The 21,684-nt window shown below is 41.6% G+C and overlaps 1 protein-coding gene and 1 long non-coding RNA gene across 4 annotated transcripts in view; one reads left to right on the top strand and one right to left on the bottom strand.

Annotated features, from left to right (window-relative positions):
* The window catches only part of LOC124506962 (WASH complex subunit 2-like), a 62,376-nt gene extending 49,501 nt beyond the window's left edge, over positions 1-12,875 (bottom strand). For 2 of the 3 annotated variants that reach the window (XM_047073111.1, XM_047073112.1), the window contains exons 1-5: positions 12,780-12,875; positions 12,566-12,688; positions 11,619-11,783; positions 2,898-2,960; positions 341-514 (exon numbers count right to left, since the gene is read on the bottom strand). In XM_047073111.1, the coding sequence (XP_046929067.1) occupies positions 341-514; positions 2,898-2,960; positions 11,619-11,783; positions 12,566-12,688; positions 12,780-12,782 (528 nt within the window). In that variant the 5' untranslated portion in view covers positions 12,783-12,875. Of the gene's footprint in view, positions 1-340; positions 515-1,115; positions 1,189-2,897; positions 2,961-11,618; positions 11,784-12,565; positions 12,689-12,779 lie in introns of those variants that run through there. The other variant, XM_047073113.1, reaches the window with a different exon arrangement.
* Positions 12,876-12,985: 110 nt separating this feature from the next.
* LOC124506680 (uncharacterized) lies at positions 12,986-21,678 on the top strand. Its single transcript, XR_006960864.1, has 3 exons — positions 12,986-13,200; positions 18,257-18,356; positions 21,639-21,678. It is a non-coding gene; the product is annotated as an uncharacterized LOC124506680 (long non-coding RNA).
* The last annotated feature ends 6 nt before the right edge of the window (positions 21,679-21,684 follow it).

Genomic DNA, 21,684 nt, shown 5'->3' with positions numbered 1-21,684 from the left:
CCCAGCTAGAAGCAGTTCTCTCCCAGAGCACTTATGACGGTGACTCATATAGATGTCTCCTCTCTCCCACCAACTGGTAATGGTATAATAGGCATTTGGAGAGTAGGAGCCATGCCCTGCACCTCTGTACTCCCCTACCCTGGCGTGCTGCCTTGTACCTGCTGGGTGCTCCATCAACGATCCAGTAAAGCAAGTGTTTCTAACGGAGTCAATGTGAGACTGCTAAGTACCATACTTACCTCCTAAAAGTCAAGCCCATGTCTTACTAATTCTGTACCCAAGTAAAGTGCCCCAAACACAACAAATGTAATAACAAGTAACATGAACTGAACGTCCTTACCTTTGGTTCAAGGATCAGTTCCACCCGTTCATTAGCATCATCTTCTTCTGAGTCTGAGTTTCCTGCTTTTATATCTAGTTGTTCAAATGCGCTGTCCAATACTTGTAAACCATAGTTCACAGCCTCCTGAACCTTAGGAATCAGATCTACTTCTTTCTGTTCCCGGGTCTTCTCCTACAAAAAAATACTGTTCAGTACAGATCTCCAAACTATTGATACCGCCCTAATAAAACAAAAAGAAATCAATTACAAATGTTAACAAGTCAGACTCTGCTGAATGCCTTGACAGACTTTGGAGTAAGTTTTAAATCCCAAGTTTGTCACTTTCTGGACATGGATCACACTACCGAAGGTCCCAGAACTCCCCGTTCACCATCTATAGCAACAAAAGCACTACTACACTATGTATGACAGTTCGGTTAGGTAACCTATGTAAACATCCCCTGTGAATGGGATGTCACAAGCCCTCCAGTGGCACCCGACTCCCCTACCACTGGAGGAACAAAGGGCCCAGACTTTCAGGTTCACCATGACTGGATCCCACTAACCTTGGTTAATGGGCCTTGGGACAATTTCAGAAGTTAAAACTGAGAAGAAAGGGACTCCAGCCAGAGATGTCATCTTTCAATTGGTGAAAATAAAAAAACAAAAAACTAGTAGTTATGGCTATTTATAAATGTGTTTCAGACCAACAGAGGGTCAGTATCATTTCCAACTTATCCTGTACACCATCCGAGAACAACGCCCCCACCAAAAGTCTGTACATATCACCAACCTGCTGAAAACACTCCACAGGCCTCCGTTTCCTACAACAGCAGCTGTCAGTGACAGTCCCCTCACACACCCAACTGTGTCATCAGTTGTGAGAAATATTGAAAAAAGAATTTAGTGTCATTTCCCCTCTTCACAAATATTATAGAAATTGATACATAATTACAGAAGGAATCAAACCATACAGTGCTGTTGTAAGGGACAAAGGGAAAACTCTATGAGTTTTTTATACTTTTACCTCAAGTATGGAAATCCTTCTAATCCAGCTTTTTTGTTCTGGCTGCATCTTTTTTCCACTGTAGTATGCTTGGTTCTAGTTAAATAGCTAATTCTGCACTAAGTGTGTGAAAACAGGTTTGTGAAATAATTACATAGGGGCTTTTTAAAAATAGTTCACTAAATACTCATCACTTCAAACTGAACCCTGACTTGGTGTAACCAAGTAACCACAAACCACTGCATTTACATGGTCAGCAAATCTTTTGAGTTAATCATTAAAAACAAGTAACTTTTTTTTTTTTTAACCTGGGAATAGGCAGAACTGTAGCTGGTTTCTAATATCCTATCCTAACAGCTTCACATACATAATAGCTATTGATGAAGTACCAACTTTTTCAAGTGATTTACATTTTCTCTTAGAGCTGAGTCAAGGCTACTCCGATTATGAACTTACATTCCAGTGCTTTTCTAAGGGGGAGGAAAAGAATACAACTTCTGCCAGAAGGCTAGAAAGTCCAGAAGGTCTTATCTATGCTTTGGCCCATGATGTGACAACACCCAGGAAGAATGTTTATGTATCCAAAACATGTGAAGGCCACAGAGATAAAAAGATAGAAACTGCTGCCCCTCGACTCCTTAGCCTGGTTTATGAACCCACCGCTCACTTCCTTTTCCTTCCTCCTGCTGACCACCAGTATCTTCCACTATCATTGTCTGTAAAATACCAGGCACATCCCCCAACTCTGAACTTAGTGCATGGCATTCTCTCTCTTTTTTAAGGCCATTTCGGCCTTAAAATCTGGCCTTTCCTTCTTCACCGAGCTAACATCTTATCCTTGTAGGTTCTCCTTGCTTATACCACTGAGCTCTTCTCATCTGATCTTCCAGAACAGTTAGCAGCTCCAACATGTTATGTCCTACTGCTCCAACTAAGACCATAACTTCTTGAGGGTCAAGTCTGTGTTCAAGTTACCAGCTCCCTGCAATCATTCTGGAGTCAGTATATGTTCACGGCACATTCTGTGCTCTCTGGGCTAACACATCCTGCAGCAAGCTGCGCACTAAACCAGCATTCACCTCAGTCATTTACAACTGGCAGGAGTCAATGGTGTCATAAAACAATAGGGAAGCATGGTCTTCAAAGAACTCACAACGTACAGCCCAGTCTGTGGTCTATTGTTGTAGAACCCTCAAGGTCTATTGTGTAGAACCTCCACATTTGGGGGTGGAGCGGGGAGAGGCAGAGAGAAGGAGGAAAAAGAGCAAAAAGAAGGGAGAGAGACAAGAGACCAAGGGAGCCAGCCAAACATAAAACATTATCTGGCCTTTTACAGAAAATCCCTGCACTCTGCTCTGATGCCAGACTTCAAAAACTTTACATATTTCTTAATACACTACATTTCAGAAACAAACCACAGTTCCATTCCTGGGGTGTCAGGAGCAGCCTTTCCCATTTGCTCCAGGAACCATCCTTCTGCCCACAATCCCCCACCGGCCACATTACAAATTTCCACCACTTTTCTTCCCTAAGTCAAGAACTCCACAAAGAGGGATCTAATGCAAGTACCTGTTCTGCTTTTTCTGTCTCAGCCTTGAGTATCGGCTCCTCCACTTCTTCATCGTATACACGCTAAATAGGGAAGCAAATTCATTTTTAAATGGTCAAAATATCATTTGGAACGATTCGTAATATAAGAATTCAACACACAATAAAGACAGACACAGAAGAAAGGATTACTCAACAAATGACTGAGGCTATTGGTTAAGGACAAACAAGCAAAGAACAGTAGTTAATTCACCAAAAATTAAATTTAAAGACATACAAATGACTGGAAAACATGAAAAAAGCTCCATCTCATGTTGACCAAAGAGTCACAAAAACAATGAAGACTCCAGTTTTCATACCTTTTGGCTTCACCTAACACTTAACGCTGACAGGGCAATGACACACATACTTCAATGAGAGGCTATGGAAAATGTCAACTGGTAGAACTTACCTACTAGGTAACAAGAACTTTAACATTGTGAGCAATGGAAATGGTAAAAGTTATTTCCATCCTGTTGCTTCAAATGGTTGATAAGCTCTTATTATCCCACTTATATGAAAGCAGACAGGCCAAGCCCACCAAGGATTTGCCAGAAGGCCAGGCATTCCGCCCATACAGCATGGGCAGGCAGGCATCTCTTTTCCAAAACAGAGCTATGGCAGGGCACCTGGCTGGCTCAAAACAGAGCTAGGGCTCCAGTACCTCCTTGTGATTTCCTTTACTTTTTAACTGTTAAAAAGAAGACATGGGGATGTGTTCTAAGAAGACTTATTAGAAATCTGCAGTATTTAAGATTGTGATCCCGGCACACAGCAGATAAGCATAATAAAATACAGACGCAAGAAACTGATCTGCATTTACACATAAGTCTAATTTTACATTCATAAAAACACAAACATAGATACACATATGTTCACACATGTAAGTAAGTGAGGAAAAGAACTGTACAATAAAGCTTACCTATATGGGGAAAAAACACAAGGTAACACTCCTATCCCATACTTCACATATAAGCACTCATATACATCCATGCAGATCTACACTCTCCACGTAAGAATAAAAACACAGAGATACAAAGGGGCCCTCACCTAAAATGTTTAGAGTTAAGATAAAAAATGAGGAGTTGGTGCCTTTGAAGCAAACGGAAAATTATTAAAGTCTGCTAATGCAGAGATGCCTGGGTGGCTCAGTCGGTTAAGCGTCCAACTTCAGCCCAGATCATGATCTCACAATTCATGAGTTCCAGCCCCACGTTGGGCTTTCTGTCGTCGGCACTGAGACCACTTCGGATCCTCTGTCTCCCTCTCTCTCAAAAATAAATAATAAAAAACATTAAAAAAAAATAGAACTCATTAAAAAAAGTCTGATAATGCAGGCTGGTGCATATTATTAGCATTTATGGTTATTATCTGTTCTTTTCTAGACATGTGAAAAATTTCATTAAAAAAATTTATATTAGGGGGCGCCTGGGTGGCGCAGTCGGTTAAGCGTCCGACTTCAGCCAGGTCACGATCTCGCGGTCTGTGAGTTCGAGCCCCGCGTCAGGCTCTGGGCTGATGGCTCGGAGCCTGGAGCCTGTTTCCGATTCTGTGTCTCCCTCTCTCTCTGCCCCTCACCCGTTCATGCTCTGTCTCTCTCTGTCCCAAAAAATAAATAAAAAACGTTGAAAAAAAAAAAAATTTAAAAAAAAAGAAAATGCAGTCTGCAAATATGTACATATAGGAAAGATTAAAGTTAAAAAAAGAAGACTAGGGGTGCCTGGGTGGCTCAGTCAGTTGAGAATCCAACTTTGGCTCAGGTCATGATCTCACCACTCGGTGTGTTCAAGTACCGCATGGGGCTTTCTGCTGACAGCTGAGCCTGGAACCTGTTTCGGATCCTGTGTATGTGTGTCTCTCTCTGCCCTCCCCTGCTCACGCGCTCTCTCTCTCTCTCTGTCTCTCAAAAATAAACATTAAAAAAAAAAAAAAGACTAGAGGGGCGCCTGAGTGGCTCAGTCAGTTAAGCATCCGACTTCCGCTCAGGCCATGATCTTGCAGTTTGTGGGTTCAAGCCCTGCGTAGGGCTCTGTGCTGACAGCTCAGAACCTGGAGCCTGCTTCAGATTCTGTCTCCCCCTCTCTCTGCCCCTCCCATGCTCATGCTCTGTCTCTCTCTGTGTCTTAATAATAAATAAACGTTACAAAATTTAAAAAAAAAAAAGAACACTAGAAAAATATGTCAAAGTGTTTAACGGTTGCTTAATTTGGAGAGGTGGAATTATGGTTGACTTTTTGTGGTTTTAATTTCTCACACTTTAATATTTTTTATCTATGCCAATCTCTCCTACAAGTGTTATTACTTTTATAACAAGAAAGAAAAACTTTGGGGCGCCTGGGTGGCTCAGTTGGTTGAGCATCCAACTCTTGATTTCAGCTTCAGTCACGATCTTGCAGTTCATGGGATCCAGCCCTGTATCAAGAGCCTGCTTGGGATTCTCATTCACTCTCTCTCCCTCTCTCTCCCTCTCCCTCTCCCTCTCCCCGAATCGTTCTCTCTCTCAAAATAAATACATCAACTTTTTTTTTAATGTTTATTTTTGAGAGACAGAGACACACACACACATAGCGTGAGCAGGGAGGGACAGAGAGAGGGAGAGGGAAACAGAATTTTAAGCAGTCTCCAGGATCCGAGCTAGCAGCACAGAGCCCAATATGGTGCTCGAACCCACAAACTGCAAGATCTTGACCTGAGCCGAAGTTGGATGCTTAACCGGCTGAGCCACCCAGGCGTCCAATAAATAAACTTGGAAAAAAAAGAAAAAAAAGAAAAAACTTACAGGCCAATGTCTGCGTGGGAAATGGACTTAGAATTTATATGCCAGTATGTTGGCAGGCACCTCTCCACCATCTGAAATTTCAGATGCTGCTTCTTTTTCCATACTTTAAAAAAGAACTATTCTATAAAGAGCAGAACTTTGGAGGGGTTAATTTTCAAAGACAGGGACAAGAAAGTAAATAGGTCTTAAAATTGAGACTTTCAGACATGGCACCTACCAAAGTCACTTCAGGTTTTAAATAGCGAGGCCATTTAACCTAAAAGGTTGAGCTTCACGCTCATGACTGAATAGCTCCAAAGTCCTACTTTTTTTCTCCTGCTCTCATTAAAAACTACCTCATGAAACATCAGTAGCCTGTGGCTGGAGGCCAAACATGACCTCTAAGAAACCAACCAGCAAACACACGAGACCCATGGGATCTTCCAAGAGTGACTAGAACTATGGATCTCAAGTACTCAGCACACAGCAGACAATCCGCGCTAACTTCCTTCACTGTGACCAGGCTAATCTCATAGCTTCATGTGTTTTTTGATCATTTTTAAATCAGGTAGCCATTCCCAGAATTGTTAAACATCTCAAATATTTTCCCTCAAAGGATCTTTTCTTCATTTGGGGAGATGGGGAAGAGATGAGGTGGTGAACTGGAGAAAAGGGACCAGGGGCTGAGGACTTCTTAACAAATTACGCACAGCCCTAGTCCTTTTCATTTATGTGTTCTCCCGTTCATTCATTCAAATATTCACTAGGTTCCTACAAATCAGAAGTGTGCTGGCCCCATGGAGTGCCTGGGTGGCTCAGTGGGTTAAATGTCCGACTTCAGCTCAGGTCACGATCTCACGGTTCATGGGTTTAAGCCCCACTTTGGACTCTGTGCTGACAGCTTAGAGCCTGGAGCCTGCTTCCGATTTTGTGTCTCCCTTTCTCTCTGCCTCTCTCCCATTCGTGCTCGGTCTCTCTCAAAAAAAAAATAAATAAATAAAAATAAAAATTAAAAAATAAAAATTACAACAAAAATGAACAAGTGTGTTGGCCCCAAGGAATACAACATTCACAAAAAAATGTGGGGCTTGATTTAGTAGGATAGTTTGACACATCAGAGCACATCAATAAGTGTAAAATTATAATCATGAGAAGTGCTATACTAAAGAAGTCACATCTGAAGTGCCTGGCTGTCTCAGTCGGTAGAACATGAGACTCTTTACCTTTGGGTCATGAATTCAAGCCCCACAGTGGGTGTAAAGATAACTAAAAATATAAACCTTAAAAAAAAAAAAAAAAAGTTGTTCTAGGTCACTCAATGTTTTAGAACAAAATTCCTAAATTAACAGCTTAATGAATCCCTTCTGATAACACACTGAAGCACTGGCCACTGTTAATTAGTATTTTTCCTCCTTCAGAATCCCCTCTTGAGCCTTTACTAAAGGAACTCATTTCTGTTGCCCTAGAAAGCCCTGATTGCTCTTTAGTTTCACTACCTCTGTAATGCATTTTTCAACCTAGTACCTGCTTTTGAGGTTAATTCCTAAAACCCAGAAAGCCACCTTTTTTTTTTTTTTTAAGTAATTTTTTTTTTTTAATTTTTTTTTTTTCAACGTTTATTTATTTTTGGGACAGGGAGAGACAGAGCATGAATGGGGGAGGGGCAGAGAGAGAGGGAGACACAGAATCAGAAACAGGCTCCAGGCTCTGAGCCATCAGCCCAGAGCCCGACGCGGGGCTCGAACTCACGGACCGCGAGATCGTGACCTGGCTGAAGTCGGACGCTTAACCGACTGCGCCACCCAGGCGCCCCCAGAAAGCTACCTTTGAATACCTTTCCAATAAACTACCATGAAACAAATGGCAACATCATTCAAACCAGAATTGTAATACATGAGTACCAATGTCAGGGTTTGAAGAAAATACATAAAAAGCCAAATCACTGCCAAATGTATTAACAGCATGCAGATTTTTTTAGAGTTTGATTAACCGTTAGCTGTACTCTTAACATCATCATATTCTGCCACGAATGAGAAGAACATGTAACACACTGCACTACAGGAGGTGTGAGAAGCAGATAAACTTGGCAGTGGCAACAGGTACATTGAGAGGGGAAGTCTGGCTGCAGAATGGAAGGGGAAGAAGCTTAAGGACTAGGGAAATGTAAAGATGGGTGGCAAAAAGGGAATCCAAAAAGTGAACAGAAATAAAGAACTACTACAAAAAAAAAAAATTTTTTTCAGGAGAACAAAAACCCACACAAAAAACTCTGCTACATCAAGAAAAACTCAAAATCTAAAATAACTTGGCCAGGGGCCACTGGGTGGCTCAGGAGGTTAAGCATCTGACTCTTGATTTCAGCTCAGGTCACGATCATGGGATTGAGCCCCACATCGGGCTCTGCACTGACAGAGTACAGCCTGCTTGGGATTCCCTCTCTCCCTCTCCCTCTGCCCCTCCCTCTCTCTCTGCACTCATCTCTCAAAATAAATAAATAAACTTAAAAAAAAAAAAAAAAAAAAACTTCACCAGAAAAGAACAGTTGAACAAAAGACAAGGAAGACATGAAGACTGTGATTCAGAAAACACAGTTTATGATACCTGCCTAACCCCAAAAATTCAAACAGATGCTAATCCAATACCATGTGGTACAGGCACATGGCATAGACCCTTCCCAATTCTACTCCGTGCCCCATCTAGGTCTCTAACACCGATCGCAGAGAAGAGCTGAGCACCTGATCCAGCAAGAAAAGTACAGAATGAGAGCAACAAGTATACCAGAATGGACACCAAATTTGGCTTCATGGAAAGATGACGGGCTGCATATACACCTCTAAACTGCCTCTGCCAGTGAAAAAGACACTCAGGACCAAGCACGGATATTCTACATAGATGACTAAAAAGTGACTACAGATTTTACTAAAATACTGGCTCTATCTTAAACTTACTGGCAAAGAGATCTCTAATAACTTCATTAAGATCCTTATTTTACAGACTCCCAAAAATGCTAGTAGCGGCAATTCAACCTGAACTACTAAAAAAATGCACAACCGTGTTGCATAAGATACTTGCATGATGCTATTTGGTCTTCTCTTAAAAGTCCTGAATAGAGCTTTTACAATTTAGCAATTTTCAAAATCCTTTCTATCACTTTACACCTAACAATCTCAGGAAATAACCTACTTAATAATCCTTTTTCCAAAGATGATCTATGGCTGACACTCAGAAAGTTACGCTAACCTCCCTCTGAGAAATATAGGTCAGTTTAACTAAGCTTCCTCTCCATCCTCATCTTAACAGTCCCTCCTTCACTCACTCACTAGGCTGTAGCCACACTTGCTTCCTTCCTATTCTGGAATTACACTATTATGGAGGATTGTGATCTTCTCTAAAGACAGGCTCTATCGGGTGCCTGGGTGGCTCAGCTGATTAAGCATCCAACTCTTGATTTCAGCTCAGGTCATGATCTCACAGTTCATGGAGCCTGCTTGGGATTCTCTCTCTCTCTCTCTCTCTCTCTCTCTCTCTCTCTCAAAAATAAATAAAATTTAAATAAACAAATAATAAAGAAAGGTTCTGTCTAATTTAACTATGTATTCCTAGGATCTAGTACTTAGGAAGTCGATAAATATATAGGGAAGAGCACAAAAACAGACACTCAGATCAACAGAGAACCCAGAAAGGGACCCACAAACATATGGCCAACTAGTCTTTGACAAAGCAGGAAAGACTATCCAATGGAATAAAGACAGTCTCCTCAACAAATGGTGCTGGGAAAACTGGACAGCGACATGCAGAAGAATGAACCTGAACCACTTTCTTACACCAGACACAAAAATAAACTCAAAATGGATGAAAGACCTAAATGTAAGACAGGAAGCCATCAAAATCCTCCAGGAGAAAGCAGGCAAAAACCTCTTTGACCTTGACCACAACAACTTCTTACTCAACATGTCTCCAGAGGCAAGGGAAACAAAAACAAAAATGAACTACTGGGACCTCATCAAAATAAAAATTTTTCTGCACAGCAAAGGAAACAATCAGCAAAACTAAAAGGCAACCGACAGAACGGGAGAAGATATTTGCAAACAATATATCAGATAAAGGACTAGTATCTAAAACCTATAAAGAATTTATCAAACTCAACACCCAAAAAACAAATAGTCCAGTGAAGAAATGGGTGAAAGACATAAATGGACACTTCTCCAAAGAAGACATCCACATGGCCAACCAACACATGAAAAAGCTCAATATCACTCATTATCAGCGAACTACAAATCAAAACCACAAAGAGATACCACCTCACACCTGTCAGAATGGCTAACATTAACAAGTCAGGCAACAACAGATGTTGGCAAGGATGCAGAGAAAGAGGATCTCTTTTGCTCTGCTGGTGGGAATGCATACTGGTGCAGCCACTCTGGAAAACAGTATGGAGGTTCCTTAAAAAATTAAAAATAGAACTACCCTAGGACCCAGCAATTGCACTACTAGGTATTTATCCAAGGGATACAGGTGTGCTGTTTCGATGGGGCACATGCACCCCAATGTTTACAGCAGCACTATCAACAATAGCCAAAGTATGGAGAGAGCCCAAATGTTCATCGATGGATGAATAAAAAAAATGTGGTATATGTATATGTGTATATATATATATATATATATATATATATATAATGCAGTATTACTTGACAACCAAAAAGAATGAAATCCTGCCATTCGCAACTATGTGGATGGAATTAGAGGGTACTATGCTAAGCGAAATTAGTCAGAGAAAGACAAATATCATATGACTTCACTCAATGAGGACTTTAAGAGACAAAACAGATGAACATAAGGGAAGGAAAGAAAAATAATATAAAAACAGGGAGGGGAACAAAACATAAGAGACTCTCACATATGGAGAACAGAGGATTACTGGAGGGGTTGTGGGAGGGGGGATGGACTAAATGGGTAAGGGGCATTAAGGAATCTACTACTGAAATCATTGTTGCACTATATGCTAACTAACCTGGAAGTAAATTTAAAAAGTTATTTAAAAAAATAGAATAGAATAGAATAGAATAGAATAGAATAGAATAAAATAAAATAAAATAAAATAAAATAAAATAAAATAAAATAAAATAAAATAAAATAAAATAAAATAAAAATAGGGAAAATCACACATGGCTTAAAGCCCAGTAATCTTTCTAGAGTTCATTCTGTACCACAGGTTCAGCCATCATAACAAAACGTTAATCAAGAATATTCCAGGGGCACCTGGGTGGCTCAGTCAGTTAAGCGTCCAACTTCAGTTCAGGTCATTATCTCGCAGTTCACGAGTTCCAGCGTATTGGGCTCTGTGCCGACACCCCAGTGCCTGGAGCCTGCTTGGGATTGTCTCCTTCTCTCCCTGCCCCTCCCCCACTCATACTCATTCTCATTCTCTCTCTCTCTCTCTCTCTCTCTCTCTCTCTCTCTCTCGCTGGCTCTCTCTCAAAAATAAACATTAAAAAAATCCAAAACAAAAAAGAATATTTCAAGTAGGCACACATATGCCTTTAACAGAATTCATCAGAACATAATGGACACAATCAATAGTGTAGTCACATGCTGGTCAGACCAGGATCAGACCAGGCAGATGTACAGCTCTCCTTAAGGGACATGGCCACAATAAGGCTTGGGGGAATACCAGCACAAGTGCTGACTATCCTCAAAACTAAAAGGGTACGAAAAACTAGAATGTAAGATAACTTTATCATTAGATTTTTTTAAAGGCCTGAAAAAAACAAACTGTACTAATTTAAAAAGGCATTAATCCTAGAGAAAGAAGCTTCAATTACCAAGAACCCCTGTGTTCGTGAAAATTGAGGAGGGTACCTAATAATACATCATTTAATACCCCAAGGGACTCTTGTTCCTCCAGAAAACACTATTTATAAGTCTGACACAACTAAGTAACTCACGTTTTCAATGAACTGGGTATTAGACAGCATAAGGAAGTCATTGAAGACATTATGTAGGCGACAATCTGTGGCTTTAGTTTCCCGGATTAACCCATCCACTTGTTTCTTGATTTCATGGGTCCTAGAGATAGTCTGCTGTGAGAATTCCTGTAGAAACTGTAGTAGCTATTTAAAAAATAAACATACAGTAGTATCAATATCATATGAGTCTACTCCGTGTGTCAAAACAAAAAAGAACCCATTTCCTTTCACCTTTGTGTGTTAGAATGTAAGAGATGCTTTCGACAACACCCAAAACCAAGTATCACTGAAAAACATTAACAAAGCTCATCCAAACAGTGGCAAGGAGTACACCGACACTTGCTATCTCGCTTCTGGACGAATTTTAAAGTCTTGTTTGGTTATCATTCTACAGAAATCCCAGATCAAGGGCAAAATAACAAACTGCCACTCTTAGAAAAAAATCGTGTTCATGTGGGACTTTGGAATCACAGTTTCGGGAGTCTTGGGTCCCCGGCCTTTAAAGTTCCACTCGAGGATATCCATATACAGGCTTGTCTACCTCCCCACACAGTCCAGGTCCCAAAGTGAAATGGCCTCACTAGTGCCCTAGCAAACCCGCGGCGCAGAGATAACCTATCTGCCTCCATCAGGATGGAGATGCGAGCAGCGCTAGAAAACCCAAACAAGGAAAAGACCTGCGTCTGGGCTGCAGTCGGAGTGGGGGAACTCAGCCGGCTAAGGACGATGGGCCCGCCCCCGCCCAGGTGCCTAGGGACTGCCACAGTGGCGTTTTGGGGGAGGGATGCGTTATGAACTCATGAACAGGGGCAGCAGAATACACCGGGTGGCGAAGGAATCGGGGTCTCCTGTCCTCCCGCTCGCAAGCCTCGGGGTCACCCCAGGCGGCCCGCCCTCCGCTCCCCTCCCTGGGGCCCGCCTCTCACGCCCGCATCGGCTGCCAGCGACCAGCTCTGGCTGCTCCTGCGGATCTCCTCCACCGACCAGGGCCGCTCCCACACGGGCTCGGACGCCGGCGCCCGCTCCTGGTCGGGGGTCGTCCGGTTCATCTGCAGCGGGAAGAATGAGAAGACGGGCTGAGGTTGGGGAAGGCACCAGCCCCGGCCCGACCCCGTTCCGACCCTGGCCCGCCGCCCTCACCATCCCAGTCGTGCAGCTCCGCGGCCTCCGGGGCAGCCACGATCGCACCCGCTGAGGTCCGCAGGTCTGCGGAAACCAAACCCCGAGCCCCGAGCCCCGAGCCCTGCGGTCCCGGCACGTGACCGACTCTCATGTGACCCGCCCCACACGTGACCGGATGTGTGGTGCCGCCGGAAGGAAGAAGGGCGTGCAGACTACGGGCTTGAGTTAGTAGGCCTGCTGCTGGGTTCGCGTGGAAGCTGGGAGCAGGGGGGACGCCGACGCCACGGGGTGCTGAAGGGAAGCGTTCGGCCGGGTTGCTCTTGACCCGGCGAGCGCAGACGACCGCTGAGGAGCACGCTGCCGGCCCGGCTCGGCTCAGGAGGGGAGCCCGAAAGAAACCTGTGAACTACCCGCCTGGGGGCTTATGCCTCCGCGCGAGGTGAGCGGAGCGAAAGCTACCCCCGGCTGCGTCTTTTCCTTGTTGCATCTCCGCTACCCTTCGTGAGGTTGGCGCACAGGCGCTCATTAAGTGGAGAATGGCCAGTCTGGCCATCACCATGCCCGCTGACCTGCTTGGTGTCAACTCACTGCCTAGGGCCTGCATAATATCCTTTACTCCCTGGACATTACCCACAGATTCAAGCTCAGACGTCTCATAAGACAAGCAAATACCTTTTATAATCTGATCCCTGCTGCGACTGTATCTTCAACCTTCCCAGTTACCCCCTAGCGCTCAGTGATCCTGCTAGTCTATTTCCACGCATCCTTTAAATTCCTTCTAAATTATCTAAATAAATTATCTAAATTATCTAAATAAAGATTCCAGTTTCTTTTCATTCCTTTGTACCCAAGGGTAAGTAAGTTATTTAACCTCCGTTAGCTTTCCTCCTCAGTAAAAGGAAGATACATATCTTGCAGGGACATGGTATTAAATGTGATGATATTCTTAAAACAGCTATCACAATGTCTGCCTTACGGCGAGCGTTAAACAGATCTTACCGCTTTCTTTTGTTTTTGCCTCTAACACCTCAGTGAAAACTTCCCCGAGTATCCCAAGTATAGTTTTAATGCCCCTGCCAGTTATTTTCTGTTTGTACAAATATCATAAAATATTACATTGTGTTATAGTGTATTTGGATCTGTCTCCCTTTAATAATAATATCTAACATTTATGAAGTGCTCAGTATTTACCATTTGATGCATGTTAATTTATTTATCTCAGTGACCCAGGAAGTAGTACTATTGTCTCTTTTTTTAAATGTTTACTCATTTCTGAGAGACACACACACAAAGCACGAGTAGGGGAGGGACGGAGAGAGGGAAACAGAGGATCTGGAGCAGACTGCACTGGTAGCAGAGAGCCTGATGCACTGCTTGAACTCTCGAACTGCAAGATCATGACCTGAGCTGAAGGCAGAGGCTTAACCGACTGAGCCACCCAGGCATCCCAAGTACTATTATCTTTATGTTATAGTTGAAGAAACTGAGGCATCGGAAGATAAATAACTTCTTCAGAATTAGCCAGTAAAGAAGCAAGCTGGGAACCTACATAGTTAGCCACTGTTACCCTGTAGCTAGTCTTAGTTCTTTTTTTTTTTAATTTTTTTTTCAATGTTTATTTATTTGTGGGACAGAGAGAGACAGAGCATGAATGGGGGAGGGGCAGAGAGAGAGGGAGACACAGCATCGGAAACAGGCTCCAGGCTCTGAGCCATCAGCCCAGAGCCCGACGCGGGGCTCGAACCCACGGACCGCGAGATCGTGACCTGGCTGAAGTCGGACGCTTAACCGACTGCGCCACCCAGGCGCCCCTAGTCTTAGTTCTTTTAAAGGAACTTTTTTTTTTTAATGTGTATTTATTTTGGAGAGAGAGAGAGTGAGCATGAGCAGGGGAGGGGCAAAGAGAGAACAGAGGATCCAAAGCAGGCTCTGTGCTGACAGCAGAGAACCCAACACAGGACTCAAACCCATGAACCATGAGATTATGACCTGAGTGGAAGTCAGAAACAACCGACTGAACCACCCAGGCACCCCAAAAGAACTTTATTTTTAAGTGACCATCTATCAACCTCTAGCTGTTCCCTCATATTCATAAAAAAAAACAAAACAAAACCTCTTGAGTTTGGTTGGTAAAATTTAGGTGAACTGGTTACTGCACTTGGCATCTCGTCTGACATCATCATGGGCAACTTCAGGAGCCATATAATGACCCTAGCTTCGATGTGCCTCAGTAATCTCAATCAATATCCCGATCCTCTAAGCACCTTGCTTACCTACACCCTGAACCTTATCACCTGATTTTCTTCTAAATCTGGACTGCAATAAAGCAGCCTTTACTTCCTCGTCTGTTCTCAACTAACCCAAACCCATCCCTCAGTTCTCCACTAACCCAAACCCATCCCTCAGTTCTCCTTTTGTCCCCCAATTCCACCCTCTTAGCTTTATTTCCTTGCCTGTTCTGCGTACAGCCCGTGATAGTAGCCTTCAACTTCCCTTGAAAGCCCTTTAATATCTGTATGTCAAGGTTCTGACACATAGTTCTGCTAGCTCCTAACTACAAATCAGTGCAATGATGTCCTTTCTCCTTTCCTGCGCCTAGGTTCGTGAATGGAATCACTACAAATTCATATTCTGCAAATTTGGCTGAACTCTCAGCACTGATTAGCAGTCTTTTTGCTTATCTTTGATCTTTATACTTATACTTGATAGCTCCCTTCCATAATTTCATCACGTTTTTCTTTTTTTTTTTTAATTTTTTTTTTAACGTTTATTTATTTTTGAGACAGAGAGAGAGCATGAACAGGGGAGGGTCAGAGAGAGAGGGAGACACAGAATCTGAAACAGGCTCCAGGCTCTGAGCTGTCAGCACAGAGCCCGACGCAGGGCTCAAACTCACGGACCGCGAGATCATGACCTGAGCCGAAGTCGGACGCTTAACCGACTGAGCCACCCAGGCGCCCCTCATCACGTTTTTCAAATTATCTACCCCACTTGCCTCTGCAAGAGAGAATAGACTTCTTACCTCATACTTAAGATGTTTCAATGTGTACACACCTGTATCTCATACAGTTCTTTATTTGCACACAACAGAATTCAACTGGCAAACACCAACAAAATAGAATTTGGAGAAAAAACCTGCAGAATTCACAGTTAAGGAAAAGCTAAGCAAGCAGGTCTTAGGAAGGGCATAAACCAGAGGAAATCGGGAGTCCCCTTTGAGCCACTGCCATCAGAATGACAGCCCCAATCATTTCCCTTCTTGTGTTTCTCTTCTGAACTTCCAAATTCCTAAGATAAATAAAATCTGATTGGCTCCCCTTAGGTCATACCCCCATTCCTTCCACCTCTAAGGGGGACTGAAATTGGTACCGTTAACCAAAAGCAGGGAGAAGAGATGCTAGGAAAACAAAAACAACCGGCTACATGCTCCCTTTCAGTCTCTGGAAACACTGTCCTTGCTCTTGCCCGAGATTAGTGGCCACTGTGTTCTTGATGGAAGCTTTCCAGCCTCCCCTTGGATAATGCTATCTTGAACTCCACTTCCTGTGTGTTCAATACTGCTCTCTTTACTGGTACTTCTCCCAAAGACCTTTTCAAATGTTTTTAAGTCATGCTTTTTATTGAATCTGTTCATATTAGAGAGCTCTTGCTCTGCCATAACCACGCCTGAGAATTCAGATGAATCTACCCATTGTACAGTATATTAAAACTTGTTTCTGGGCACCTGGCTGGCTCAGTCTGTAAAGCATGCAACTCTTGATCTAAGGGGTCATGGGTTAAAGCCCCATGTTGGGTGTGGAGCCTACTTAAAAACAAAAAACTTTTTTCCTGTGCATTTTGATAAGTTTACAATATTTTAAGTAGTTGTAATATGAGTTGGGGTTTTTTTTATGATTTACAAGATTTTATTTTTCACATAGTGGAAATAATGGCATACTCTTTATTTTTCAGTTAATGACTATAGTGTGGATATTGCTTAAAGTCAGGGAAAGGTATAACAATTTTGTTGAAGACATAAACTTCTCAGCATTACATAATCCAGTATATCTTATGTCCTAATAGTTTAATGGATATTTCATTGTTCATTAATATTAGAGGATTTAATGAAAAAAGCCACTGACATATCCAGCATTTTATTTAATTTTTTTTAATGTTTTTATTTTTGAGAGAGAGACAGAGACAGAGAGAGCGAGCAAGCAGGGTAGGGGCAGAGAGAGAGGGAGACACAGAATCCGAAGCAGGCTCCAGGCTCTAAGCTGTCAGCACAGAGCGCAATGTGGGGCTCGATCCCATGAACATGAGTTTGAGCCCCAGGTCAGGCTCTGTACTGACAGCTTAGAGCCTGGAGCCTGCTTCGGATTCTGTGTCTCCCTCTCTCTCTGCCCCTACCCTGCTCGCTCTCTCTGTCTCTGTCTCTCTCTCAAAAATAAATAAACATTTTTTAAAAAGTGTTCAAATCCAGCTGGTTTTCTAAGTAATTGAGTGGTATAAATGGTGTGACTATAGTATTAGAGTTTGGGATTGTAACCAACCATCTCTAACCAAACCCCCAGTCCCTTTGCATGTACTGCTAGCTCTCTGTAGTTCTGATTGCTCCAGAGGGCTTATGAGTTTTGTTTTATAAGGACTCACAAGCCTAAGAATCCAATAATATAGATCTGACCCAATAAATCTACTAACTGTAAGTTATATGCTCTTTTTAAAGAAATGGTAGTTATGATTATTTTTTAAATACTATTTTAGTATTTTATGAATTATATATCTAATAGTTTGGCCAAATTGAAACTCTCAAAATTACTACTACTGTTATCATTTTGCACTAGTAAACGAAGCAAATGTGTCCAACTGTGTCCCAACAGTGTCAAGCTCTACCACTGTTAAGGTTAGATTTCTTACCTCTGAGATAGGTTTTGCCAATCGCCCTTCTCACCAAATTCTTTTTAATGAGACACAAAATTACTTATGACTTTGTTCTTCCTTTCTGGCAAAACTCTTAGTTTAGCTCAACAAACTACTGCCTGAAAAGTGGGTTTACAACTCTTAAAATGTACTTGTAATTATTCTTTACCTGAAGTATTTTTGAAATACTCAACATCACAGAAATCTTCCATTTTATAATAACTTCTACCTTAGTTTAAGGTACACATAATAATGTAAACCACTAGCTGCTTGCCTTTTCAGTAAAGGTAGTATTCAAGTCAAAGGTATTCAACAATTTGTAAAATTTTCTTTGTTCAGTGTGATTAATTTTACAACTTTAGGGCATTACAGGCTGAGAAAGCTGGCAAAAAAAAAAAAAAAAAAAAAGAACATTGTATGCTTTTATAATGCACAGCTCTCAGATGTTACACTGAAATACTCCCAGAGTTAAAATATCCATGTTTGAGTTTGACCATCAAATATGCTATATGTAATATAAGGATTGATTTTCTAACTCTACTTTCTTGAAAATAGAGTCTAGCCACCCTGTTTGTTTGTTTGTTTGTTTTCTACAGAAGTCCCACTAGTGGCAAGCCATGGTTCTTCTAAGAGTCATTTAAAGGGCCTAAGAGAAGATTTTCTCCAAGAATGGGCAGTTCAGAGGCTCCACATGAGGTGAGGCTAGAAATGCTTCCCAGTCAGAAAACGCAGAAACCAGGCACCCCACAGTATGGACAACATGCTCCTCTGTCGAAGGGATCCCTGTTCTCTGACCTGGGTGGAAAAGCTGACCCATACACAGAGTGACAGAGGCTGATGAGTTCTGGAGATCAAGCAGCTTTGCTTGCTGATACTATACTCTGACTCGATATGTCAACAAGCAGCACTTTCAGGGCCCTCAGGAATGGATTTCTAGCACAACCCTTCTGCCCGCCTCTGTTAATCACTGAGCTCTCTTTTCAAGAGTTGGAATTTTCAATCTGCTGCAAGTCCTTTAGAGTTTTGGTACTATAGGACCTTAACCCTTCTACATGTTTATTCAACCTCCCCTTGGCTCAGCTACCTGCCCAAATACATCAGAAGGCAGGCATCTCACCTGCACCCTCGAATAATGCCAACATTATTCCCGGAAGTGGTTGGCGAGTCTTATCAAGGAGAATTGTAATCCTGGGAGTCCAGTTCCTGCATTGACAGTTTAATGAAAGCAACACTACTAGGAAATAGTTCTACTCACCCATTGTTGCAAGTCTGCAACTCCTATATTTGGCCAAGAGGTTGATTATATATGTTAAAATATTTTATAAATAAATTATAATAAATAAATAAATTTACTTATAATAAGTATAAGTAAAATATAATAAAAATTATAATAAAACTTTATAAGTAAATTATAATAAATACAATATCATAAATATTATGTACAATTAAATTTTTTCATCTTTTAATGTTTTCACTTTTTTCAATATTTCTTTATTTTTGAGAGACAGAGAGCCAGCAGGGGAGAGGCAGAGAAAAAGGGAGACACGGAATCGGAAGTAAGCTCCAGGCTCTGAGCTTTTAGCACAGAGGCCAATGCAGGCCTCAAACCCAAGAACCATGAAATCATGACCTGAGCCAAAGTCGGACGCTTAACCAACTGAGCCACCCAGGTGCCCTTAATGTTTTCATTTTTTAATTTGAAATCATTTCGGGTTTATAAAAAGATTATCAAAATTCCCACGTATCCTTTACCCAGTTTCCCCAAATGGTCTCTTTTTAATGTTTATTCATTTTTGACAGAGAGAGAGAGAGACTGCATGCGAGCAGGGGAGGGGCAGAGAGAGAGGGAGACACAATCTGAAGCAGGCTCCAGGCTCTGAGCTGTCAGTACAGAGCCCGACGTGGTACTCGAACTCATGGACCATGAGATCACGACCTGAACCGAAGTCGGACACTTAACCGACTGAGCCACCCAGGTGCCCCAATGTTTGAGAGTGAAAGAGAAAATGCACACAAACATGCATGCATGGGGGAGGGGCAGAGAGAGAGGGAGACAGAGGATTTGAAGCGGGCTCCGCACTGTCAGCACAGAGCCCGATGGAGGGCTCAATCCCACAAACCGTGAGATCGGACCTGAGCTGAAGTCAGACCCTCAATGGACTGAGCCACCCAGGGTGCCGCCCAGATGTTCATAACCTACATAAGCACAGTACAATCAGCCAGGAAATTAACATTGATGCATTATTATTACTTAATCTATAGACCTCATTTAAACCTCATCTTTGTCCCATGTCCTTTTATCTACCTGGAACCACATAGTACATTTATTATGTCTCCTTATTCCTTCATCTTTCTTTTTTGTTTATGACCTTAATATTGTTTTGAAGAATGCTAGCCAATTCTTTTATAAAATTCTCCTAAGTTTCCTCATGATTAATTCAGGTTATGCATTTTCAGCAAACATGCAAAAATATTTTGGCAACAATGAAAAGGAAAACCTGAGCAGGCCTAGCCTTATAAGACAAGAAAATATACTCTAAAGCCTCTGTAATAAAACTGTTACATCGGTGCATGAGTAGACAAACAGACCAGTAGAATAGAATAGAGTAGAGTAGAATAGAATAGAATGCCCCAAAATAGACCCAGGCACATTTGGAAACTTAGAATATTGGTAAAGGGGCATCTCAAGCCACTGGGGCAAAAATGGACTTTTTAAAAAATAGTGCTGTAACAACTGGGTAACCATTTGGAAAAAGATAAGAGTGGAACCATACCTAACACTACATAAAAATAAATTCCAACTGGATTAGAAATCTAAATATAAAAACTGAGTCTATGGTCATAACACCCTTGAATGTGCCTGATCCCACCTAAATGTAAAAACTGAAACTATGCAAATACTAGCAAACAACATGAATGACTTCCTTTTTAGCCTCAGTGTAGGGGAAGTCTAACTATAACTCGAAATCCAGAATAATAAAAAAAAATTGATAAATTTGCATAAAAATAAAACATTTTTCGTGGCCAAAAGCCATCACAAACAAAATCAAAAGACAATTGACAAACCAGGAGAAAATATTTGCAACATATATGACAGACAAATGGCTAATATTGCTAATATGTTAAAGGGATATTAAAAGAGCTCTTAAAAATTAAGTGGCAAGCCACCACAAAAAAAAAAAAAAAAAGCTACAGGCCAATATCCTTGATGAACACAATGCAATGCAAAAAATCCTCAACAAAATATTAGCAAACTGAATCCAAAAGAATAGTTAATAAAAAAATCATTCACCAGAATCAAGCAGGATTTATCCTGGGATGCAAGGGTGCTTCAATATTTACAAATCAATGAACGTGACACATCACATCAATAAAAGAAAGGATAAAAAACATTATTTCTTTTTTTAAATATTTACTTTTATTTTGAGAAATAGAGAGAGCAGGGGAGGGGCAGAGAGAGAAGGAGAGAAAGAATCCCAAGCAGGATCTGCGCTGTCAGTGCAGAGCCCAATGTGGGGTTCAATCTCATGGACCATGAGATCATGACCTGAGCCAAAATCAAGCGTTGGACACTTAACCAGGAGCCCCTATGATTATTTCAATAGATGCAGAAAAACCATTGACAAAGTGCAACATCCATTCATGATAAAAAAAAAAAAAAACAAAGTAGATCTAGAGGGAACATACTTTAACATAATAAAAGTCTTATATGAAAAACCCACATCATTATTGTATCACACGTGGTATTTTCACAGCCCTAAAAATCCTCTGTGCTCTACCTATTCATCATTCCCTTCTTCTAAACCCCTGGCAAACACTGATCTTTTTTCTTTTTTAAATCCAGTAGAGTTAGCAAGTCCTGTTATATTAGTTTCAGGTGTACAATACAGTGATTCAACAATTCTATATATTACTCAGTGCTCATCAAGAGAGGTATGCTCTTTTTTCTGTTTTTAAGTCTATTTGTTTTTTTCTTAGTAATCTCTACGCCCAATGTGGGGCTCAAACTCACCAACCCCAGATC

Source organism: Lynx rufus, unplaced genomic scaffold (assembly GCF_022079265.1).
Source record: "Lynx rufus isolate CCGP_SWC_20201006 ecotype Redwood Valley unplaced genomic scaffold, mLynRuf1.p SCAF_11, whole genome shotgun sequence".
Taxonomy (NCBI): domain Eukaryota; kingdom Metazoa; phylum Chordata; class Mammalia; order Carnivora; family Felidae; genus Lynx; species Lynx rufus.
This window is presented reverse-complemented; position numbering and strand designations above follow the sequence as displayed.